Raw genomic sequence first — 23,888 nt, 5'->3', positions numbered from 1 at the left:
TCATTATTATATATGGTAAAGGCTGAAGGGGAAGGGTGGGGTCTGGGGATGGAGATGGTGAACTTTGGACGCTATGCCAATGATCAACCTATTAATTTGTTTTTTATGTTGTCTGTTGCCCATTTACAAGAAGGTGTGCTGTGGTTCTCAGCCTTGGTGGCCCTGTCCCCTAACACTGGAACTGTAGACCGGACCGTGTCAGATTATATTGAGGGCACATGGGGCACACGCTCTGGGGCATTCAATACTTTAGGGGCCAAGGAAGCCTCTATCATTCACCGTCCATGATGGCCAATCGGTGATCCTATCCAGCAATGAAGAGGTGGCTATATATGAATGTGACTCTTTTTGAAGTCTAAGGGAGTCATTGGCTTGGCTGTCTCCATAACTCTCATAGACTTCAGTGGAAAGGGCTACACATATGCGCTGCCACCTCTCATAAATCCAGCCCTGAGAACAGCTCAACCACTCTTCTTGATCTTGAGAACAAGGAGACTCCCTGTAGGGAAGACTACAATCCAAAGGTCCCTTTCCCCAAAAAGTAATTTCTTCTTCAAGGTCAAAAATAAGATGTATACTATTCAACCGTGCTAGGGACTAGCGGCATAAGGCAATTCAATGGTTCACTGGCTCAATGATTTAGAGGGTAGCGCTATTACCCTGTCTCCACATATACGCTCTATCTATGCTCTATATAGTTTTGAAACACCTCATATCACATGTCACCACAGTATATTCCATAGGTCACAAAGAAATTCTAAAACTAAAATTAAAACTTTAAATAAAGGACTAGTAATGAGAAAATATTAGAATGGAAGGGAAGGGAAGGGAAAGAAAATAGAGAGGAGGGTGAGGGGAAGAGAGGAGAGAAAAGGGAAAGGGGAGAGGAGGCTGAAGGAGGGATGACAGGAAATGGTAATGGAGGTAGTGCGGAGGACAGGGAAGGGAAAGGGGAGAGGAGGCTGAAGGAGGGATAAGAAGAAAGGGTAATGGAGGTAGTGCGGAGGAGAGGGAAAGGGAAGGGGAAGGGGAGAGGATGCTGAAGGAGGGATAAGAAGAAAGGGTAATGGAGGTAGTGCGGAGGAGAGGGAAGGGGAAGGGGAGAGGAGGCTGAAGGAGGGATAAGAAGAAAGGGTAATGGAGGTAGTGCGGAGGAGAGGGAAGGGGAAGGGGGAGAGGAGGCTGAAGGAGGGATAAGAAGAAAGGATAATGGAGATAGTTCAGAGGAGAGGGAAGGGAAGGGGAAGAGGAGGCTGAAGGAGGGATAAGAAGAAAGGATAATGGAGATCGTTCAGAGGAGAGGGAAGGGAAGGGGAAGAGGAGGCTGAAGGAGGCATAAGTGGAAAGGGTAATGGAGGTAGTGCAGAGGACAGGGAAGGGAAAGGGCAGAGGAGGCTGAAGGAGGGGTAAGAAGAAAGGGTAATGGAGGTAGTGCGGAGGAGAGGAAAGGGAAAGGGGATAGGATGCTGAAGGAGGGATAAGAAGAAAGGGTAATGGAGGTAGTGTGGAGGAGATGAAAGGGAAACGGGAGAGGAGGCTGAAGGAGGAATAAGAGGAAAGTGCAATGGACAAAGTGCGGGAAAGGGTAATGGAGGTAGTGCGGACAAGAAGGAAGAGAAAGGGGAGAGGAAGATGAGCAGTAGAGTAGGAAAGGAAAGGAAAGGAGAGAGGAGTTTGAGGAAAGTAGAAAGTAGGGAGTGTAGATTAAAAAGTGGTGAATGATGGAAAAGGAAAGAGGAGGGTAAGTTGATGAAGCAAGAGGTAAAAGAGAGGGGAGAAGAGGCTGAGGGGAGGAAAAGGAAGGAAAAAGGGAAAGGAGGTTGTGGTAAGCGGAGGAAGGGAAGACAAAAGGGAATAGTTACGGAAAGGAAAAGTGAAGTGGAGGCTTAGGTGAGGGAAAGAAAAGGGGAGAGGAGTTTGAAGAGCGGAGAAGAGAGATAAAGGAAAGGAGAAAGGAGGTTGAGGAAAGTGAAAGGAGAGGGGAGATTAAAAGGTGGAGATGGAATGGAAAGAAAAGGGGAAAGGAAGTTGAGGGAAAGAAAGGGTAAGGAAAGAGGAGGTGAGGTAGATGGAACAGAAGAAAAAACGGCAGAGGGGCCTGAAAGGGAGAGAAGGAAACGGAAATTAAAAGTAAGACTGAGGTAGGGGGGAGGAGGAGAGAAAGTGGTTTAGATAAGGTGAGATAAGTTTTAAGGTGAGCAGCATTTATCCAGTTCTGTATATTTACCATGTGTTACAGTCCTGGTTAACTGACTGTCCCGGAGCATAATCCTTCCCCGCATGTCTACATGGACACTTGTGTGGAAATATACACCTGTTATTATTCCGGACCTAAACAGAAAAAAAAAACCAGTAAGGACTGTGAATGTCGTGTTATAATGTGTCCGGAGTCTTCATCACCTGCAAAACGAACAATAACACCCCAACTGCGCATATACGGAGGAGCCTTGTAGTTTACAGGAAATACATTGTCACATAAATAATGAAGTAAAGGTTATTTATATATTTGATCCTTTATCACACAATGTTTTTAAGAAGAATATACAGAGTATTTTTTTTTCTACTTTGGTAAAAGATCAAATACAGGGAAAAGTTCAGGCTCGCTGGTTTTAGCATTGAGCATTTTATAGAAAGGGGGAAAAGATATTCCTATAAATCATGCACAGCACGATGGTGAACATATAACATTTTTCAGTAGCTCACACAGCCTTGGCTTCCATCAAATAAATGTTTATAGCAGTTGACTGCCACCTAGTGGTGAACAGAGCATTATGCAGTTTACAGAAAAAAAAGTGAAAAACTTTTTTCATGTCAAGATATCCTCTAAAACGTGTTAATATAGTAATTGTATCATCTTGGCATGAAATAAGCTATGAGGCACCTGTGCTATTAAATATCACTTTGTGACACAGAATTTATTTTTAGGATTGAATTTCTTTTATGTATTTTGTGCTTTAAAAACATTTTTTTATTAGTACATAAAGATCTGTTTACAAATGGTGACACAGAATATAATTTTGTGACAAATATATATTTTTCTGTCACAGTTTACAATATTGTGACAATATTTAGTTATCTGTTAACAAAAAGCAATGCAAAATACAATATTATGACATTGTATTTTGTGACAATATTCACAATTTTGTGACACAAAATTTAGTTTTGTGACCGTTGGATTTAATTTGACTACATTCATGTATTTTATGCATTTTTTACAACATAATAGTAGGCAGGCAAGGAACAATTAAGCATTCTGTGACTCTGCTACCAGCTTATTCCAAGTCTTAGCACTTAATAAATCGCTGCCGTCAGTTCCATATGTTGAGCTGTAACAGCTGAGTCTTCCATCAGAGTACAGGTGTCTCGCCAATGTAAAACTTAAAGACGAAATATCAGGCACAGGGGCGCAGATTTATCAATACTGTCACTTTAAGTAAAAACAGTCATTCATTTGAGTGATGTCTGTGACATATTTTAAATTGTCTCACAGTTCATGATAAATGTCTCTAATACTACAGGCTATTATATTACAGGCCAGGTCTGACCTTCTGTACATGTGCTCCTTTAATAAAATACTAAATTTTTACTATGTATATTGATATACTGCATGTGTCAAAAGCTGCAATTAATAGGCCACACCCCTTTTTAAAGAAATATTCCTAACCAATCAGACACATGGAACAGCCCTAATATTTTTTGTCTCAGTCAGAGTTGGAACATGAAGCTCCTAGGCCCCAGTGTAAAAATCTGTAAGAGGCCCCCCACCTACCATGTGCTATTTATAATACTAGTGTCCTCTTATGCGGTAGAAGGACCACTGGGCCCTCTCAAATAATTTGGCCCAGGTGCAACTGCTACCTCTGCACGCTCTATAGCTACACCCCTGTTCCCACTCTCTACAAGTAGCATATCCTGCCTCCAAAGGCATGATGGGAGACAAAATATACTCATTATACATTAGAGGACTTTGCTTCACCTTGTGGTGATTAGTGGTATTACAGGGAATTAATGTTAAAATTACAATTATAAATCGTTGAGTGCAGCACCTAGTGGTCAGTAGAAGTATTACTTGGAATAATGCAGCTCCACTTTTTGAACATGCAACTCTCCCTTCCCTGCCTAAGATTTAGAAGTGATGGCAGGAGATGCTGCAGGAGGGGGAGGCAGTTTCTAAGTCGACCATCGTGTCCCGAAATCTGCAAAGCTTCAGAATACTAAGAGACAATCAATTCAATGACTCCTCTGATTAAATATCAAACTTATAGTGTTAAACCTTGTATTAACTTTTAATTTTAGGGTTCTCCTTCCTGAACGTTCTCAACCCTTACAATTGCGTTTTATACATATTTCTATGACTGTCCGATAATCCACAATATCCAATAATCCGAAATATTAGGTCCTATTGATGCCGGATTAAAGGATTTGTGCTATTTTAAATTTACGCAATTTTTGAAAGCAAAATATATATTTTTTATGGGTCCGTCTAAAAAAAATGTAAAAATGAAAAGCGTTTTTTTTTTTTACGTAGCAGCAGGAAGCACTGTCATTATGTTTAGTGTGAAAACCCGATGAAAAGCCTACCACGCATTGCACGTCTATAAAGGATCTAGATGTGACAGGTTCTTAGCGGGTCTAACTATGGGGACTACTGCTTGAAAAGAAATATCCCGTTAAGACGGAGGCCCTTGGGTCTGAATGTGAACTCGGCCATTATGTGACTATAACTAGTCTCGTGACCTCTGTGTGCTTCACAGGACGCATCTGTAAAACTGGCGAACTGCGGGGACCGCACACAAAAACAGATGTGTCTGTGAACTTAACCTTCTCTGGAGTATAAATCACTTGTCACTTGCTTTGTGTATTTGTTGGATTCCTTCCATCTGTCAATAGGGAGGAAAAAACTTTAATTATTAGGGATTTTCCTCTAATTCTGTAAAAAAATAAATAAATTATTAGTAGTACTGGGAGCAGTGCCCCCTCAAAGCTGAACAGTATGGGGAAAATTACATTAGAGGGTCAATGGAATGAGGACTACACCGTTAAAGGGTCTGTCCACTAATGAACTTCATATTGTTTTTATGGTTAAAAAAAAATCTGTGCAGAGTAATTTCATAATATATCGTTATGATGATTGGAGCTCCGCTTCTCAGATAGAGCTCTAAATCTCAGCCTAGTAATGATAAAATTCTCAATGCCTGCAGTCACCACTAGGGGGAGTTTACTGAAGACAGATTTATTAGTGAGTTCAATGGGAGCTGTATAAATCCATCTTAAGTTAACTCCCCCTAGTGGTGGCTGTGGGCAGGCAGAATTGTATAATTTACCTCTTTCGCTATGTAGTGGATTGTGAGCTCTGTATCAAAAAAATATAAAGACATATTATGAAAATAATTAGTATAGAATTTGGACTTATTTGGCCCATGGTCACCCACTGATGTAGTCTCCCTCTATGTATCAATGAATAAGAGCTGCAGTCTGCAACGTGTAGCTATCCAGTGGTGAGATGCATTCTGGGTAGTGAAGCCTTTACACCAGGCACTATACAGTAATCTGATGTGAGAAAAACTTACAACCCCTACCCTAAATTATAAGAGCTCAAACTAAGCATATAGGTTGTGTTTTATGACAAGATTGTTGACTGTTTCCAACAACAACCAGCAGAATTATGAATGCAGCTCTGGAGTATAATACAGGTTTTAACTCAGGATCAATACAAGATAAATAATATGATGTATTTACAAAGTTACTCTACTCTTTATGTAGAATAATTCTATATGTAAACTGTAAAATTACTTTAGGGTTATTGCCCCTTTAAATGTGGGGCTTTATGTATAAAATAGATACATTTCACTGGTTAGGAGCCTACGTGAATAAAGAAAATGGTAACAAAAGCTTCTTACCATCCCATCCGGGCACATACATCCTGAGGTACATTTACTGCTCATGCACTCTGCTTCATAGTTTTCACAAGATTTGGCGCACTCTGTCCCTTTAACTGTTGGATCATCAGCAGAACATACAACTTTTTTCATGGGAGGTCGGCAATCTGCACTTCTCTTTACTGGAAATTAAAAAATGAAAAGAGTTAATTGGTTCAATGCCTGGGATTCTGCCATTCAGGACTGGATGACATCACTGGATGACATCACTGGATGACATCACATGTGGAAGTTATAACGGTGGCAATCCTGTATGTCACACAGCTTTCATAGAAGCAGATATTAACTAAAAATGGCCGCCAGAAACTTGTCAGAAGAAGATGCTCCTTATAATTTAAAACCAAAAACATGAGATAGTAATAAAGCGATGATTTAATACTTTCCGCAGTCTTGAACGAATTAAAAGATACCGGAGATTACACAACACCCGGATCATAAAGTAATAAAACTAGTCACATAAAATGTAGCACATTTCTGACTCAGCAATGTTCTTTACTTTACCGCTGTACCGTGAAAAGTCAGGGACGTTCATCTCAAAGAAATGATCATTTAAACTTTTTTTTTATATATATATTTTTGTATTTTGATATTTATTTATACATTTTCTATTTATTTATTTATTTATTAATTTTTTATTTCTGTTTGGTCTATTTTCTAAAATACAATTGGTTTACACGCTATGATTCTGAGAGGTATAACTAATGAAATCCGGCTGCCAAGCACATTAAAGGGGTTGTCAAGTTTGGGCTGATGTTTTTTATACTGATGACCTATCCACAGGATAGGACATCAGTATATGATCGGTGGGGGTTGGACACACGGACCCCGAACTGATCAGCCACTCCGGCTGCCTCTGGGCGCCGGAAGTTCTGCAGGGGTCGGTACCACTGTATCAGACCCACACCGATCATATACTAATGAGCTATCCTGTGGACCTAGGTCAGCTGAATAAAAAACAGCCCCATGCCCGGACAACCCCTGCTTATGACAAAATGCCTCCCTCCATTATATAGACTGTCCAGAAATATACAGACATTTATAACTATGTTGAAAGGGTTAAAGAGGCTCTGTCACCAGATTTTGCAACCCCTATCTGCTATTGCAGCAGATCGGCGCTGCAATGTAGATTACAGTAACGTTTTTATTTTTAAAAAACGAGCATTTTTGGCCAAGTTATGGCCATTTTTGTATTTATGCAAATGAGGCTTGCAAAAGTACAAGTGGGCGTGTTTAAAGTAAAAGTCCAAGTGGGCGTGTATTATGTGCGTACATCGGGGCGTTTTTACTACTTTTACTAGCTGGGCGTTCTGACGAGAAGTATCATCCACTTCTCTTCAGAACGCCCAGCTTCTGGCAGTGCAGATCTGTGACGTCACTCACAGGTCCTGCATCGTGTCGGCCACATCGGCACCAGAGGCTACAGTTGATTCTGCAGCAGCATCAGCGTTTGCAGGTAAGTAGCTACATCGATTTACCTACAAACGCCGATGCTGCTGCAGAATCATCTGTAGCCTCTGGTGCCGATGTGTCCTCGCTCGTCTGACACGATGCAGGACCTGTGAGTGACGTCACAGCGTGATCTCTCGAGAACACGGCTGTGTCTGCACTGCCAGAAGCTGGGCGTTGTGTAGAGAAGTGGATGATACTTCTCGTCAGAATGCCCAGCTAGTAAAAGTAGTAAAAACGCCCCGATGTACGCACATAATACACGCCCACTTGGACTTTTACTTTAAACACGCCCAGTTGTACTTTTACTTTAAACACACCCACTTGGACTTTTGCAAGCCTCATTTGCATAAATAAAAAAAATGGTCATAACTTGGCCAAAAATGCTCGTTTTTTAAAAATAAAAACGTTACTGTAATCTACATTGCAGCGCTGATCTGCTGCAATAGCAGATAGGGGCTGCAAAATCTGGTGACAGAGCCTCTTTAATAGAGGTGGCTTAGGCAGGAAAGCCTACTATAATTAAAATTTTATATTATTTAAATTGGTCCAAAATTCTTTATCAAGGTCAGAGATCTGTTTTTCTAAGTTTCACATCCCCTGCTTCCCTTCACACCACCAGTAGGGGGAGCTCCCAGCATAGGAATTTATACAGCTACAATTAACCTCTGTAATAAATCTATATGCAGAGAATTAACTTGTTTTCCATATGAATTAACAAATCTGGAACATATCATCTTAGAACTCTGCATTGTGCCGCTCCTCTGTTATGCCTCCTAGAAATTTATTAATAAATTGACAACTGGGTGTTACCATTCCCCTTGTCTAAGGGGTGTGTCCCTGCACTGTCCCGCTCTTGCAGCACTGATTGGGCATTGTCAGTCTATTTAGAAACACACCCCCAACTGGTAACACCCAATTGCTAATTTATTCTTACATTTCTAGGAGGAATAACAGAGGTACGGCACAACGTAGAGTTCTAAGGATAGACATTTTTATTTCATGGATAATACAAGCATTTACTAAAACAGACGGGTCCTCTTAACTGTGCTTAGCATGAAGGACTCTAGCTACTAGGAAGCCCCTGAAAAGGTTTGTACTTATTTATTAATAGGATGAAATAGATTTTTATCTAACATTGATCTCACATGGAGACCGGTCATTCCTATGGTAGCGAATCAAAAAGTGTTCTGTCCAGCACATGGCGATCACCACAATCAACCTGTGACGGCAGCGATTACCGTCCATTGAAAATTATTATTACAAATAATTTACCCTTTGTAATTATTACTAGATGGAAGTAATTGGTTTGTACAAAAATCATAGCATGTTTACCATTTCACTTTCATGAAGCTGAGCTGCAATACCAGACATGACCACTAGACAAGAGTGGCGCTGTTTCGGAAAAAAACTCTTTATTTCTTATCTTATAATACTACTTTAAGCTTAGGAGACAGTATAGAAACACATTTTGTGTTGGTTAAGGTAAGTAATATCTAGTTCTTTGCAGGTGCAGGAATATGATTTATAGTAAGTTATGCAGTCACTCACCTCTGGCAGACTGGCTGAAAAAGGCATCCGCATAATAGGCGCCTGGTAAATCATTCATAGTACAATGCATCAGTCCATGCTCACAGTAACTGAAAATGAGACCAGAAACCACCACTTAATGAATATAATTGAGAGAGGATTATTATTATTAAAGGGGTTATCCAGGAACCAAAAATTGTGTTGCAATAATATATTTATGTGGAAGGAAGTAACTTACTAATGTACTTTCATTTAAAATTCTGTACTAAATGGTGCAGTTCTAACCGTGTGAATTGTTCCCGGAAGTCCTGGAGCTTTTCTAATAATGATGACGCGCCGACACGGCCCCATGTGACTCAGCGATTATGCCGTTCGTGTCGGCGTGTTATCAAGAACATGACCGCAAGGGGCAGTCACACAGAATAATTGCTGGAGTCCCCGAGCAGAGCATCAACTAGTACTTTGCTCGGGACTCCAGCACTGCTCCTGATGTCCATATTTGGTCAGTGAATTCAGGGGTTCCCTATGGCTAGAGTTCCTGAGCAGAGCATCAGCTGATGCTCTGCTCGGGGACTCCAGTACTGCTGCCGACGTCACTGTCCATATATGAACAGTGACAGTGATGTTGGCAAAAGTACTGGAGTCCCCGGGCAGAGCTTCAGCTGATGCTCTGCTCAGGAACTCCAGCAATAGGGAACCCCTGAAGTCACTGACCATATATGGACAGTGACGTAGGGAGCAGGACTGGAGTCCCTGGGCAGAGCATTAGCTGATGCTCTGCCCAGGGACTCCAGCCCTGCTCTTGACGTCACTGTTCATATACGGTCAGTGACTTCAGGGATTTCCTATCACTAGAGTTCCGGAGCAGAGCAACAACTGATGCTCTGCTCGGGGACTCCAGCACCGCTCCCGGCGTCACTGTTCATATACGGTCAGTGACTTCAGGGGTTTCCTATCGCTGGAGTTCCGGAGCAGAGCATCAGCTGATGCTCTGCTCGGGAACTCCAGCGATAGGAAACCCCAGAATTCACTGACCAAATATTGACGTCGAGAGCAGTCCCGGAGTCCTGAGCAAAGCGCTAGCTGATGCTCTGCTCAGGGGGACTCAAGCAATAGGCAATGTAATGTGACTTCCCCTCGCGGTCATCTTCTTGATAACACGCCGACACGAACAGCACAAGCCCTCAGTCACTTGGGGCCGTGTTGGTGCATCATCATTATTAGAAAAGCTCCAGTACTTCCGGGAACAATTCACGCGGTTAGAACTGCACCATTTAGTACAGAGTTTTAAATTAAAGTACATTAGTAAGTTACTTCTTTTCACATAAATATATTATTGTAATGCAATTTTTGGTCCTCGGATAACCCCTTTATCTAATATCTTTGTGTATTTCTTTCTGAATGTTTTTTTGGGTAAAAAACTAAAAAAATAAAATAAATAAAAAGGAAACTCCCTTTTATGAAAATGCTTGAAGTCATTCCATGTAATTCATAGTTGTGACCACTAGATGTCGCTGCAGTACAGCAGTCTGAAATCATATTTCATAGTCCAACTGGTTAATGGATACATTAATTATCTGAACATTCTATTATATTAATAAGCAGCTGAGACATTTTTGGCGACTCCTAGTGATGCCTTTGTATTTTCAAAAGCTGTTTTACAAAGGTGTGGATTGTTAGCAGCAGCTTTATGACTTATTTATTAGTGTTTGAAGACAGAATTTTCCCTTACAAGAGTGGACAAGTACAACAGAGTTTAAATATAAAACCTACACAAAAAGTTTAGTCACTTTATAAATACATTACATTACTTATCCTGTACTGATCCTGAGTTACATCCTGTATTATACTCCAGAGCTGCACTCACTATTCTGCTGGTGGAGTCACTGTATACATACGTTACATTATTTATCCTGTACTGATCCTGAGTTACATCCTGTATTATACACCAGAGCTGCACTCACTATTCTGCTGGTGGAGTCACTGTGTACATACATTACATTACTTATCCTGTACTGATCCTGAATTACATCCTGTATTATACTCCAGAGCTGCACACACTATTCTGCTGGTGGAGTCACTGTGTACATACATTACATTACTTATCCTGTACTGATCCTGAGTTACATCCTGTTTTATACACCAGAGCTGAACTCACTCTTCTGCTTGGGATGTGACTGTGTACATACATTACATTACTTATCCTGTACTGATCCTGAGTTACATCCTGTATTATACTCCAGAGCTGCACTCACTATTCTGCTGGTGGAGTCACTGTGTACATACATTACATTACTTATCCTGTACTGATCCTGAGTTACATCCTGTATTATACTCCAGAGCTGCACTCACTATTCTGCTGGTGGAGTCACTGTGTACATACATTACATTACTTATCCTGTGATGATCCTAAGTTTCATCCTGTATTATACACCAGAGCTGCACTCACTATTCTGCTGGTGGAGTCACTGTGTACAGACATTACATTACTTATCGAGTACTGATCCTGAGTTAGATCCTGTATTATACTCCAGAGCTGCACTCACTATTCTGCTGGTGGAGTCACTGTGTACATACATTACATTACTTATCCTGTACTGATCATGAGTTATATCCTGTATTATACTCCAGAGCTGCACTCACTATTCTGCTGGTGGAGTCACTGTGTACAGACATTACATTACTTATCCTGTACTAATCCTGAGTTACAGCCTGTATTATACTCCAGAGCTGCACTCACTATTCTGCTGGTGGAGTCACTGTGTACATACTGCAATACTGGCAAACTCTTGTATATACAGTAAATGTCCATGGTTCCAAACTGAAACACTATATACATGTCTATGTTAGTACATACCACATGGAATGGTGATCTGAGAACACGTCATCTGGTTGGAATAACTCCCCATCATAATAACACGAGCACTCTGACTTGGAGACACATTCGCCATACTCATTCGTGTATAGTCCAGGGGGGCAGTAACATCCTTCCATACAGAACTCTCTGCAGTTGGTATCAGGATGGGACAGTGATCTGCAGGTCTGGTTACAGGGACTTCCACACTGATGGTAAATCTTCCCTTCTGAACATCGGATTGCTGGAAAATATAACATTGGAAAAATTAATTAGATGACACAGCTGAGCTAACTGGGATGCTGGTAGGGTCGGACTGGCCCAGCAGAGAACGAGAGGATCCTCCGGTGGACCCAGGATCTAACACAATAATGGGCCTTAAAGGTCTAGCAGAAGACAACCCCATTTGGAGCTCTTTAGAGCCAATCACTTGCCAGTAGGGTCTATTTCTTATGGGATGCTTCACACATTACCTGCTAGACCTTATTTATTATATATCCTATGTGTATAATAATAATAATAAGAACAAGGACTAGGATGAAATTAACAGTGGACATGTACATGTGCTACATAGATGGTGGGTCGGCCCTCAGAATCATCTCCTCTGGTGGACCCAACGAACCCCAGACCGACGCTGGATACTGGTGTTGGGTAGTAACGCCTGGCTTCCAGTTGACGTCCCAATTCCTCTAAAAGCTGGTCAATGGGTCAGGACTCTCTACAGACCAGTCAATCTCTTCCAATCAACCTCTTCAAGCTGCTTTTGCATAGACCTCATTTTGTGCACAGGGACCCCAAATTAAGAATGAGGGATCCTGTCTTCCATGCCTCGGCCTGCAGTCCGCCGTGGTGGGATAGAGTGATGGCCGAGCATGCATGCACACAAGTCTATGAGATAGGGTAACAGCTTAGTGAGCTTGCTCGGCTGTTTCGATATCTCCCATAGACTTGTATGGAGCAGGCCATGCTCTGACTACTGGGACCCACACAGACCATCTTTGTATAGGTGATAAAGATTAATAGTTGACAAAACCATTTAAGATCTCCCTTTAATGCACCTGTTAGCAATGGTTGTGGCTAAAATGGTCCAACCCATTAATTAGTGCCCACGTACTATGTAGACACGTGTATTGATGTAGACAGAAAAGAATGGAACGGCTGTCATCTACCAGTCACTCCATCCCTGCAGCTACAGTGGTTTATCCAGCACTGTAAATATGTGATGCTTAGTTTGTCCACCTACAATACTGTCGGGCACTCCAGTTGGGCTGCATGCCACCCGGCATGGTGCTATAGCATTATTGTATTAAATCTATTCACATTACTGAATTTTTGGGAAGCATTAAAAAAATAAAAAGTTATATGATCAGAGAATAAAACAAAGTGGAAAAGCCAATAACAGCTAAACTCAACTTACAGCAAAATTCAGGTGATCTCCACTCAATGAGGACGCCTTTCCTGGAGCACGCCATGGCATAGGTGGAAATAGCAGAACACATACATTCCTTCCCATTGGAACAAGCGCAGACATCATATCGGCAATTCCTCAGATATGGAAGGGGGTTGACCTCACTGTGACATGGCTGGAATGTGTACTCCATCAGGGTGGAGCAGACTTCCTCTGCATATCTGGCTATAGAGACATTAGTAAAGACATGGTTACAATATGACATTTATTTTGGCCATTGAAACAAGTGTTGACAACAGATCCTATGGGCCGGTCAGTCTAGGAACACTAAACAGAAGAGATTTCATTGCACTATAAAAGGTCCTGCGCCCACTGGCCTCATGGCTTCCGTTTCTAAAGAAACCCTGATGAATATGGCAGATCTGTTGCTCAGTGAACCGATTCCTAACCAGGGTTGCCAATCTCAGTTCTAATTTTGTAATCTAGAAAAAGTAACAGCCACAGTGCCCTCCATGACCAGTGACAGCCACAGCAAACCCTCATAACCAGTGACAGCCACAGTGCCCTTCTCTATAAAAATTGACAGAAAAATGGTTACCCGATAAATAAAAACAGTAACCCCCGTAATCAGTGACAGCCACAGTAAACCACATAACCAGTGACAACCACAGTGCTCTTCCCATAAACGCTGACAGACCCAGTGCCCTTTTCTATAAAAAATGACAGTCACAGTGGCCTCCCCAATAAATAATGACAGTAAGCCCCCAAAACCAGTGACAGCCACAGTGCTCTACCCATAAACAGTGACAGCAACCAGTGCCCTTTTCTATAAAAAGTGATAGTCACAGTGGCTACCCCCTTAAAGAGTAACAGTAACCCCCCATAATCAGTGACAGCTACAGAGCTCTTTCCAGCCCCAGTGCTTTTATCTATAAAAAAATGACAGTCACAGTTCCCATCCCCATAAATAGTGACAGTAATCCCCCATAATCAGCGACAGTCACAGTAAACCTCCATAACCAGTGACAGCTACAATGCCCTCCCTCGTAAACAGTGACAGTCCCAGTGCCGTTCTCAATAATAAGTGACAGCCACAGTAATCACCCCCATAAATAGTGACAGTAACCCCAACATAACCAGTGATTGCTACAGTAACCCACCACAAAAAGCAACAGCCGCAGTGCATTCCCCTATGAACAGTGATAGCAACAGTAACCCCACCCCCATAATCAGTGACAGACACAGTGCCTTCCCTTATAATCAGTGATACCAACAGTGCAGTCCCCCATGAACAGTGTCTTGCAATATTTTTTCTGAGAGTTTGCAACCCTGATCCTGATGGATCCTATTATATTATAATGGGTCTGTCCTGTTGCCATCAGGTTTTTATTTTTTACTCGACGCAATATCTCAACATGCTACACAATTCTGGCTGTCAATGAACAACGCTAATGTGAACAGACCCTTATAATACTATGTGTGCGTATAGATTATGAATTTAGAGCCTACATACTTTTAAATTATAAAGGGGTTGTCTACTTCGGACAAACGATTTTCGATTGCTGGTCAAGCTGATCTTGGGGTTCCCTCTAAACCCTTACCTCTTCTGGGGTTCAGACTACATGGATCAGTGTCTTGTTTAACCAGATCCACACAGTCACCATTCAGTTTCCAAGAATTTCCAAAGTCTTCAACACTGGACTCAACAAGTCCCGAAGGCGTAAGAAAGTCATCACCTTGATTTCCATTGTAGTTCCCGCAAAGGCCACTAGTGGATTCCGCAAAAACTGGGGAAAGCTGTAATGAGGCACATCAACAACCAAGATCTTAAATTACAGCCAACAAATATAATTTAAAAATCATAGACTACAAGGACAATGGACCGCTAATCGGTCATAAGGAGGACCACCATTGACAATAGGTGTAGAAGAACTTTGTTGAGCACCGGGCTTCCCTTCATTAGAGACACAGAATCCGCCATTACAATGGCCATGTTGGCAGTTCACAGAATATTACATGGGCCAGGTCTCCAAGGAGGGTCCACATGGACAACGTGGTGGTGTTCCTCACCTTAATCATGAGCTTTCCATGACCGTCCCAATCAATCTGTAGATCCTCCCGATATGAGAGCCGTACTGATGATAAAGCTGTTGTCTGGATACGGAGGGAACCTGTTAAGAATCCGATTACATCAATTTGTCTTTTGCTCTCCCACCACCATGTTCTTTCTCCGAAACGGTATCATTGAACACTGTCTCATCCAGTCACCTGTTATTTCTCACATTAATATGACGTGCCACACATGTTATTATGGGACATGTTACTGGTGGATGATAAAGTCTTATTTCAACTGTTCTTGGCTAATGGTCATAGTTAGTAGACGTTGTGCGCGAGTCAATCTTGCCTTTGTAAGTTAAAGGGGTTGTCCAGTATGAGAGAAGACCCATTCTCCAGAATAAGGACCACTGCTGTCCATGGATAGAGTCTGGTATTGCAGCTCAATATCTTTTATCTGAATGAGATTGGGCTGCAATACCAGACTCTGCCCATTGACAATGGTGGCGCTGTTTCTGGGGGAAAAAAACAGGCTTAAAGGGGTTGTACAAAATTAGAAAAAGATGGCTGCTTTCTTTCAGAAACAGCGCCACACCTGTCAATGGGTGGTCAATGGTATTGCAGCTCAGCTCCATTAAAATGATTGGGGCTGAGCATCAATACCATACACAACCTTGCACAGGTGGGCACTGTTTTTTTGTTTTTTTTTTAAGAAAGCAGCCATTTTTTTAAACAATTTGCAACCCCTTTAATCTCAGACAATCCCTTTCACCTACAGGCCAGAATGACCCAATGTGTGGTGGGATTATTCATCTGATTGCAGAACTGATATACACAATGAATTTTGCCTGGTCTTACAAGTTATTGCATTATTTTTTCTCTAAATATAGCACCCAAAAAATCACATGACAAAACTTAGTTCTGCTACATCAATATGTTCAATGACTCTCTCCAAATTTTCTTATTGCTCCGGGTCAGATGTTGGAGTGAATCAGCTCCACCTTTGGCAACATAGCAAATGTAAAAAAAAATGATGGTTCAGCCCAGTATAGTTTTTTGCTTTTTCCCTTATTTTTGCAGTACATTTTTAGCAAATTTTTACTTTTTGCAATGTGTGAAATAAATCTCATGTTGCAACCTGGAAACTGTCAACAAGTATGCTAGCTACTGCTGACTGGTGATGTTTTCATATTAATGTCTCTCTTTAGTAAATTAAGTGTACAGGGTGTTTTGAAAGGGACCAATAAAATCATTAATAACCTTAATACTCCCTGAAGCCATACAGACCCATCCATACCAACCACAGATCCATCAACAGCAGCTTGTGGACATTTTCCATATAGAAATAATGTTTTTACATTGCACAAATTAAAAAAAATTAAAAAAATATATTACAAAGAGGCTGGCTGCTATATAACCAACGCTAATCAAAGGTGATCGCTTTAGGGTGTTAGCCTCAGGGCTCTTTAAGATGTCTGTACAAATACAAGGTAAATATAATGTATTATTACCGTGCAGCAAAGGAAGCATGATGTCCTGTCCGTCTATGGAGACTCCTCCGCCATGTTTAAGTTTTAATGTTATATTCTGGACGTCCAGGAGACGCACAGTAGCTGATCTGGTGCACACGGCATCAGGGTCATCTGCACACTAAACAGCAAGGAACATAGACACGTAACTATAGATAAGTATTAAATAAATCCAGGGGCATAATTAGAATTCATAGGGCTCAGAAGTGTAACCTGAAGGTCCAGGGGGATAATCAAGTCCCATTCATAATACTGAGGCAGTGGTGCCATTGAGCCCCCTCAATAACCTGGGCCTGTGTGCAATTACAACCACTGCACACGGACATGCCTGTAATCACGGCCGCGGACAGCCACCCGCATTTGCGGGTCGTGCTCCCATGTAAAGTATGGGAGTATGGTCAGTGAAAAGCAAAAGATAGGACACGTCCTATGTTTTGTGGCGGCTTCCTACGGCCTGGACGCCTTCCCATAAATAAACAGGAAGGTGTCCATGGACAATAGAAGTGAATGGGTCCGTAATTGAGAACCGCAATTACGGATGATTTTTACGGTCGTGTGCATGTTACACCTCTGATGGGGGCCAAATTAAACTTAGGAATGGGCTCTTCAACTTGTTAACTGGAAACTGTAGTAATGCAAATAAAGCTTCAGCACTTACCATAGGATATCTAAAATATCAAACAAAATGGCCGTCACTTTAGTCAATGTTCCATGGCTTAAGCAGGGCCAATATCAGCACTAGGAAAAGCTAGGGCCCACTGGGCCTGGGGGCCCCTGATAGTTGGCCGAGCGTGCATGTATTTTGAGTGGCGAGAGGGAGTAAGCCGCTGCCGCGTACGGAGCAGGGCCAACATCAACACTAGAAAAAGCTAGGCCAAAGCCAGGGTTCACTGGGCTTGAGGGCACATAACAGTCGGCCGAGCCTGTATGTATTCTGAGTGGGGAAGTTGAAAGGATCGGGAATGTTGAAATTCAACTACTCGATCCTTCTTTCTGCCATCAGGGGAAAGTCGGGAGGCTCCCATACACATCAGATGGTCGGCCGATCCTTACAAAATCAACATTAGTCTAATATGTATAGCCACCATGACCCTGTCGCCCAAAGAGCCCCATACACCTTGAGCCAGCCCTGATCTTGAGTGTGTCTTCCAGTTCAAGGGTGATTGGCTACATCCAACTATTGGTAGCCTGTTTCAGTCTTTTTTGGCCTCTTCAGTGCAGGGATAAGTTGATTAGTACATCCAGTAACATATGATTGAGAAGGACTAACTAACACCTTAGAAGTGCTATAAAGTTTACTAAAACAAGGAGGGACTATCGATAATTAAGCCCAATAAAAATAGAGGGTAGATCTGATCCTCGAAGGACTCTCGTTTTAGCTTAACATTTTATGAAATAGTAGACAACCAAACATGAGAGGTAGCATATGACTATGTCCAATCCCAAAAGCTTTCCTAGACACATGAATCATCTTCTCCAGAGACTTCCATCCAAGTATCTTGTGTCTCCTGACGTTCTCTGTCCCGCTATCAACGTGTGGAGTAAGGTGGAGTAGGAAGGAAGAAGGATTTCCAACCAATAACCTCATGAGAAGGAATAATAAGGGTTGTCTCAAGTCAGATTGCCAGTTTTGTTATTTTAGGATAGGGTGAACATTACAGGTCATAATTAGAAGAATCATCGGACCAAGGCCCATAGGTCAAGAAAATAAAGCTTTGACAGATGAGTCTCTTGCTGTCTTCTATCCAGGGGGGTGGTTCTAGGAGGTACTGAGGTTTCAATCACACCTGGACACTGGTGTCAGAGGGACCCTCTGCCTAAGAAGGTTATAAAAGGTACTTGGTAGATGGTGGACCCCATTAAAGATTTTGGGGCCAAAAGAACATTGGGGCCCAAGTGCTTCAAGTTATGCCTCTGCTTCTCTCCCTAGATAGGATTTATAGCTGAAAGCATAATGGCGGGCTCACCATACTGGAAACATGCCCCTTTTGCCAGTTTTACAGAAGCCCCTGTGTTTTATATTGTCAGTAATTGTACAGAAATATTTGGAGTCCATAGACAGACACTAGAGGGAGCTGTGTCTTCAGCAGGTTGGTTATTAGCAAAACTAGGATGCAATTCTTGATCTTCCTCCATGTTTCCCTCTGACTTGGCATGAGACTACTGAATATTTTCCACCAATATGTTCATTAAAAAAAGAGAGTGGCAAGGATGAATGCATAAAATAATATCAGTATTTACTCTAAACACCAGATGGACAGTTCAGATTTAAAGGGTTTCTCCTATTTCGTACAATCCCGACTTGTTAGAAGTGTTCCTTGATAATAAGCAGATCACAAAGTGTCCCCCTGCTCGGACCCCCAGCGATCATCTTTAATCTGTAGGGTAACCTGGCAGTAAGTGTTCAATTTCCCTGCAGTGCCACCACAGGTGAAATTAAACATTACACAGTGACCATTCATATCAATGTGTTGCCTGTAATACAGGACAGGTTCTCCAAAGCGAGAGATGCTCTATGTAACCGCTCTACAATCTGGTCAAGAGATGAAGATCCTGAACAGAGGACTCCCCTCTATACACTCAGAATTTCCTAATAGGGTGTATGGAGATGGGCTTTCTGAACTGGACACCCTTTGAAGATGATTCAAGGGTTTTCCCAATATTGTCTTGTCTCCCTGTCCTCATAGAATAAACATGTATGTTCTGATATGTGTAGAAATTTATGGGGAGGTCTACAGGTGTTGTCCTCTGCTGTCCCTCATGGCATCTGTTATGACTAGGCCTCGATGTGATGTTTCAGAACCTGGGCCCACCGTTGAACCTTATGGTCTTCTGATGGGCCAGTTTGACCATGTGGTCTAGCGACAGATCCTCTTAGAGAACCCACGTAGCAGTACACTTACTCAATCTGCACCCCACATTTGTCTCTTTGGATTTCTCACGAGATTTCTGCTTTTTATAGTTTACACGTCTACAAATACTATTCCAGCATGCCATCTAAAAAGTTACCTGCACAGTCTCTATGGCCACAGAGAATGCTCCATCCACCAGGTCTTTTGCAAGTAAGTAATGACAGATCCCGCTGAAGGTAAAATGCTTGTTGTCAAAGCTCTTGAAGTGTGATTGTCCAGTAACGTAACATTCCCCTGTAAAAAAGTTAATATAAAAAATACATCACTTAAAGAGGCTCTGTCACCAGATTCTCAAACCCCTATCTCCTATTGCATGTGATTGGCGCTGCAATGTAGATAACAGTAACGTTTTTTTTTTTAAAAAACTTTCATTTTTGGCCAAGTTATGAGCTATTTTATATATATATGCAAATGAGCTTTGAAATGGACAACTGGGCGTTTGTTTTTTTTCGTTATGTCCAACTGGGCGTGTATTGTGTTTTTAACTGGGCGTGTTTACGTGTATGACGCTGACCAATCAGTGACCAGTCAGCATCATACACTCATCTCCATTGATTTACATAGCAGCGATGTGCAGCCGCATACACAGAGATTAACGTTACTGCAGTGTCCTGATAATGAATACACATGACCTCCAGCCTGGACGTCATGTGTATTCAGAATCCTGACACTTCTGACTCTTTTCTGTGAGACTCCGGCAAGGGAAGCGAAATCTCGTTTACCTCCGTAATCTCGCGAGATTACGAGTGGCTTGCTGGAATCTCACAGAAAAGAGTCAGAAGTCACCTGGGCATTAGTATATAGAATATACTTGTATTCCCATTAATAATAATTCGGGAGCATCTTTTTATGAAAAAATTTAAACTGGGTGTTACCATTCCCTTTTTCAAAGCGTTGTGTCCCTACACAGTCTGACACCCCTACCTGGTAGCGCCCAGTTGTCAATGTATTCATACATTTCCAGGAGGAATAACAGAGGAACGACACAACACAGTGTTCTAAGAAAAGATGCTCTAGCATTATTTCATGAAGAATACAAGTATTTACTAAAAAAAAAAACATGTCGAATCAATGGTTTTTATTTACCAGTGTTTTTATTGTTATTATTGTTGTTTTTATTGTTATTATTGTTTTTTATTTATTATTATTATTATTATATTGTCTTTTTCTTCTAGTTTTCTCAAACTGCCCTGCAAACCAGAATGGTTGGGATTAGCCCTTTTTTCTCCAGAATTTTTAAGTGTTATTCCCATAAGTGACTGCATACTGGGTATCGGGAAATGCTGCTGTTTTTCACGCACCCATAGACTTTAACGGGCGACGTGGTCCGCAAAAATTGACTAAAATAGGACATGCAATGAGTTTCACGCAACAGACACACGCTAAGTGAAAAAAACACGGACGTGTGAATAACCCCTTCGAATTGCATTGGTCAGTGTGCTGTCCGTTATTTCAACGGACAGCACACGGACGTGAAATACGCTGTCTGAATGAGCCGTTAAACTCTGATCAGGATCAGCAGTTGTCCCAGGAGTCTGGATTCCTCATATATTCATTACATTCATTGGTTACAGCCAAAGACTTCAAAAAGTCCTTTTCAACTAACTCAGTTGCAGGGCTATGATTAAGAACCCTAGTGGTTTGAAACGCGTAAGCGTCCTCCCGGGATCATTGTTTTAATTTATTTTGTTTTTAAGATAACAAAATAAATCTATCCATTTTATTATCAAGAGTGCCGGACGCAACGTTCTTTTTCATTGAATTGAAACATGTTATATTTTTTTTTAAATTGCATAATTTACCCAAAATTGAAAAACCTCATGGTCGGAAATCACACGCATCAGCCACAACACTAAGCAGTAGAACGGTGATTAGGGGGCCCCGTTCTAGAGATAGGTGCGCGTCCCAGAATTGGGACCCGCATCTATCTGACATTTATGAGATATCCTGTGGCTATGTCATAAATGTCTCTGATGGGAAAATCCCTTTAATCGCGCTCGTTTTATATACGGACTCTTTGTATTTTATTACCTGGACAATCTTCATTGCTGCACTCCCAGAGGCCACTTTTGCAGGAACTAGGGTAATAAAAACAAAAAACTATTATTTAAATGGAAAATGATTCCAAATCCCAAAGATTACATCCAGTATAGAGGCTGTAACTTAAAGTGTAGCTAAACGTTTGACAAACTTCAAAATTCTGCTGACTTCAGAGCTGAAATATCCCATCATTCCTTGCTGATTCAGAGTATGCACAGAGCTTACATTTTATCATGTAACGCTATGGCTGTGTGGAGGGAAACAGGGGTTGAATCCTTGTACAACTAAAAACATCGCTCGGACCCCTATAAAGAATTCTGGATGTATCTATATTAAAGAAAGTAAAATTATTCATACATTTTTCAGACCACTGTAATTAACCCCTTCACCATCCCCACCAGGGATGGCAATTGTAGAGAAATTTTTGTAATATCTATAAAATTTGGGTAAGGGCATTTTGCCGTCTCATGCTTGGAAACCTCATTTTAAAAATCCTATGTTTGCCCCTGTGGGGGTCCTAACTCCAGAACCCTTACTGATTAGGAGAACTAAGGAGAACTTCTATAGATTAAGTCTGTGCCTGAATGTGGCTGCCACCTCCCTGGTGGGACGGGGATCATAAAACCCCCGTTTTCCCCAAAAAAGGTGGTCCCAGGGGTGGAAAAGATGGGAAAATCTTTTTAAAACCCAGGTCCTGCTTATTGAGGGATTCCACGCTCGTTCCCTGGTTCAGTGATGGATCCAGCAGTCGGACCCTTCTTTTTCTGATCATACTTTTACAGCATATCTAGCTGAAATGTCATAAAAGTCTATAGGGGAATACACCTTTATGTCAGTATAATAATATATAGGGCTCTTCAAACCATGACACTTTAATATGATGAAGACAAATAATCACCTACCAAGAATTACAATCTGTTTTGATTGTGGATCCAGCAGGATATCGGTTACCAGAATGAATGCAGGAGCACTCTGAGGGCGCAACGCAACGGGATCCATCAAGAACTTTTCCTTCTGTTTGTGAGAAAAAAACACTTGAATGGAGGCTATGTAATACAGCATTTACCTCGCAGTTATCAACAGTAAAGAAAATGGATGCAAACCTAGCCATTTCGCCTTCCTTTCAAAGATATTACATCAGGGACCTAGTATGGTCCATGAGGACATATGAACATTAGAGAATAGAGCCACTCCTGTATTAGCCAGAGCAGAGAGCCGATAATGAAGAGCAGCCCTCAACACTTTCATATATTACATGGTGGGTGAAGCATTAAAATGGCACCATGTAATACTTCATTTCTCCTGCAGAGGCCACTGCAGGGAAAATGGGTGGCTAATTGCAGCTGCTCCTAGTGATAACAGCAATCAGCTGATTGTTAGGTTGGCTTCATTTGAAAAATGAGGCAACCCCTTTAATTAGATGCTACTGCTGTAGATGCTGGTACTGACTTACCCGGACAGCTACATCCATCGGTGCACTGTTCTTGGCACACCTCATTAATATTGAGACTCTGGCAGGATTTAACACAAGGTGATACACACTCATTGTAAACCATTCCATGTGGACACTGGGGTTCTGTAAAAAAAAAAACAAAAAAACAAGACAATATGTTGACAACCTCAATAGGCACACATTTAAAGTGATGCTCTTAAAGGGTATGTCCACTTTTGTTGAGCATTTTTAATTATTCCAATCTGAAATGAAAAGAAATATGTGCAAATAATCTTGATCAAAAATATTATAATAACATTTCTCATAAAAAATCTCTTACCGTTTTCTATATGCATTTCCTATGCAGGCCTTTGTACCTCCATGGTTTCAGACTACAAACAAGCCCTGTGTAGTCTGTGTCTACCGTCATAATCCCTTCCATCTGTCCCATTATTTTTGCTAACTTAAAAAAAGACTGCAAGCAAGAAGTAAGAGACAGATGGGCAGAGTTTGCTTGTAGTCTATAGCCATGGAAACACATAGGTCTGCATAGGACCTGCAGGCACAAAATGGAAAGATATTTTTTAATGAAGAATACTAAATACTTGCAAAGTTCCTTTATTTTTATATTTTAGAAGCAGTGAAGCAATAAAAAATAAAAGTGGACATATCATTTAAAGAGGCTCTGTCACCACATTATAAGTGCCCTACCTCCTACATAATCTGATCGGCGCTGTAATGTA

The 23,888-nt window shown here is 41.4% G+C and overlaps 1 protein-coding gene across 1 annotated transcript in view; it reads right to left on the bottom strand.

Moving 5' to 3' along the window:
* The window catches only part of VWF (von Willebrand factor), a 115,082-nt gene that overhangs the window by 74,526 nt on the left and 16,668 nt on the right, over positions 1-23,888 (bottom strand). The window contains exons 8-19 of the mRNA XM_075856019.1: positions 23,167-23,289; positions 22,616-22,727; positions 21,705-21,751; positions 19,771-19,907; positions 16,744-16,882; positions 15,248-15,348; positions 14,779-14,974; positions 13,187-13,402; positions 11,773-12,013; positions 8,937-9,025; positions 5,901-6,061; positions 2,228-2,331 (exon numbers count right to left, since the gene is read on the bottom strand). Coding sequence (XP_075712134.1) covers positions 2,228-2,331; positions 5,901-6,061; positions 8,937-9,025; positions 11,773-12,013; positions 13,187-13,402; positions 14,779-14,974; positions 15,248-15,348; positions 16,744-16,882; positions 19,771-19,907; positions 21,705-21,751; positions 22,616-22,727; positions 23,167-23,289 — 1,666 coding nt within the window. The remainder of the gene's footprint in view (positions 1-2,227; positions 2,332-5,900; positions 6,062-8,936; positions 9,026-11,772; positions 12,014-13,186; positions 13,403-14,778; positions 14,975-15,247; positions 15,349-16,743; positions 16,883-19,770; positions 19,908-21,704; positions 21,752-22,615; positions 22,728-23,166; positions 23,290-23,888) is intronic.

The sequence above is a fragment of the Rhinoderma darwinii genome, chromosome 3, assembly GCF_050947455.1.
Source record: "Rhinoderma darwinii isolate aRhiDar2 chromosome 3, aRhiDar2.hap1, whole genome shotgun sequence".
Lineage (NCBI taxonomy): Eukaryota > Metazoa > Chordata > Amphibia > Anura > Rhinodermatidae > Rhinoderma > Rhinoderma darwinii.
The sequence above is the reverse complement of the archived record's forward strand: the minus strand, read 5'-3'. Positions and strand labels throughout refer to the sequence as shown.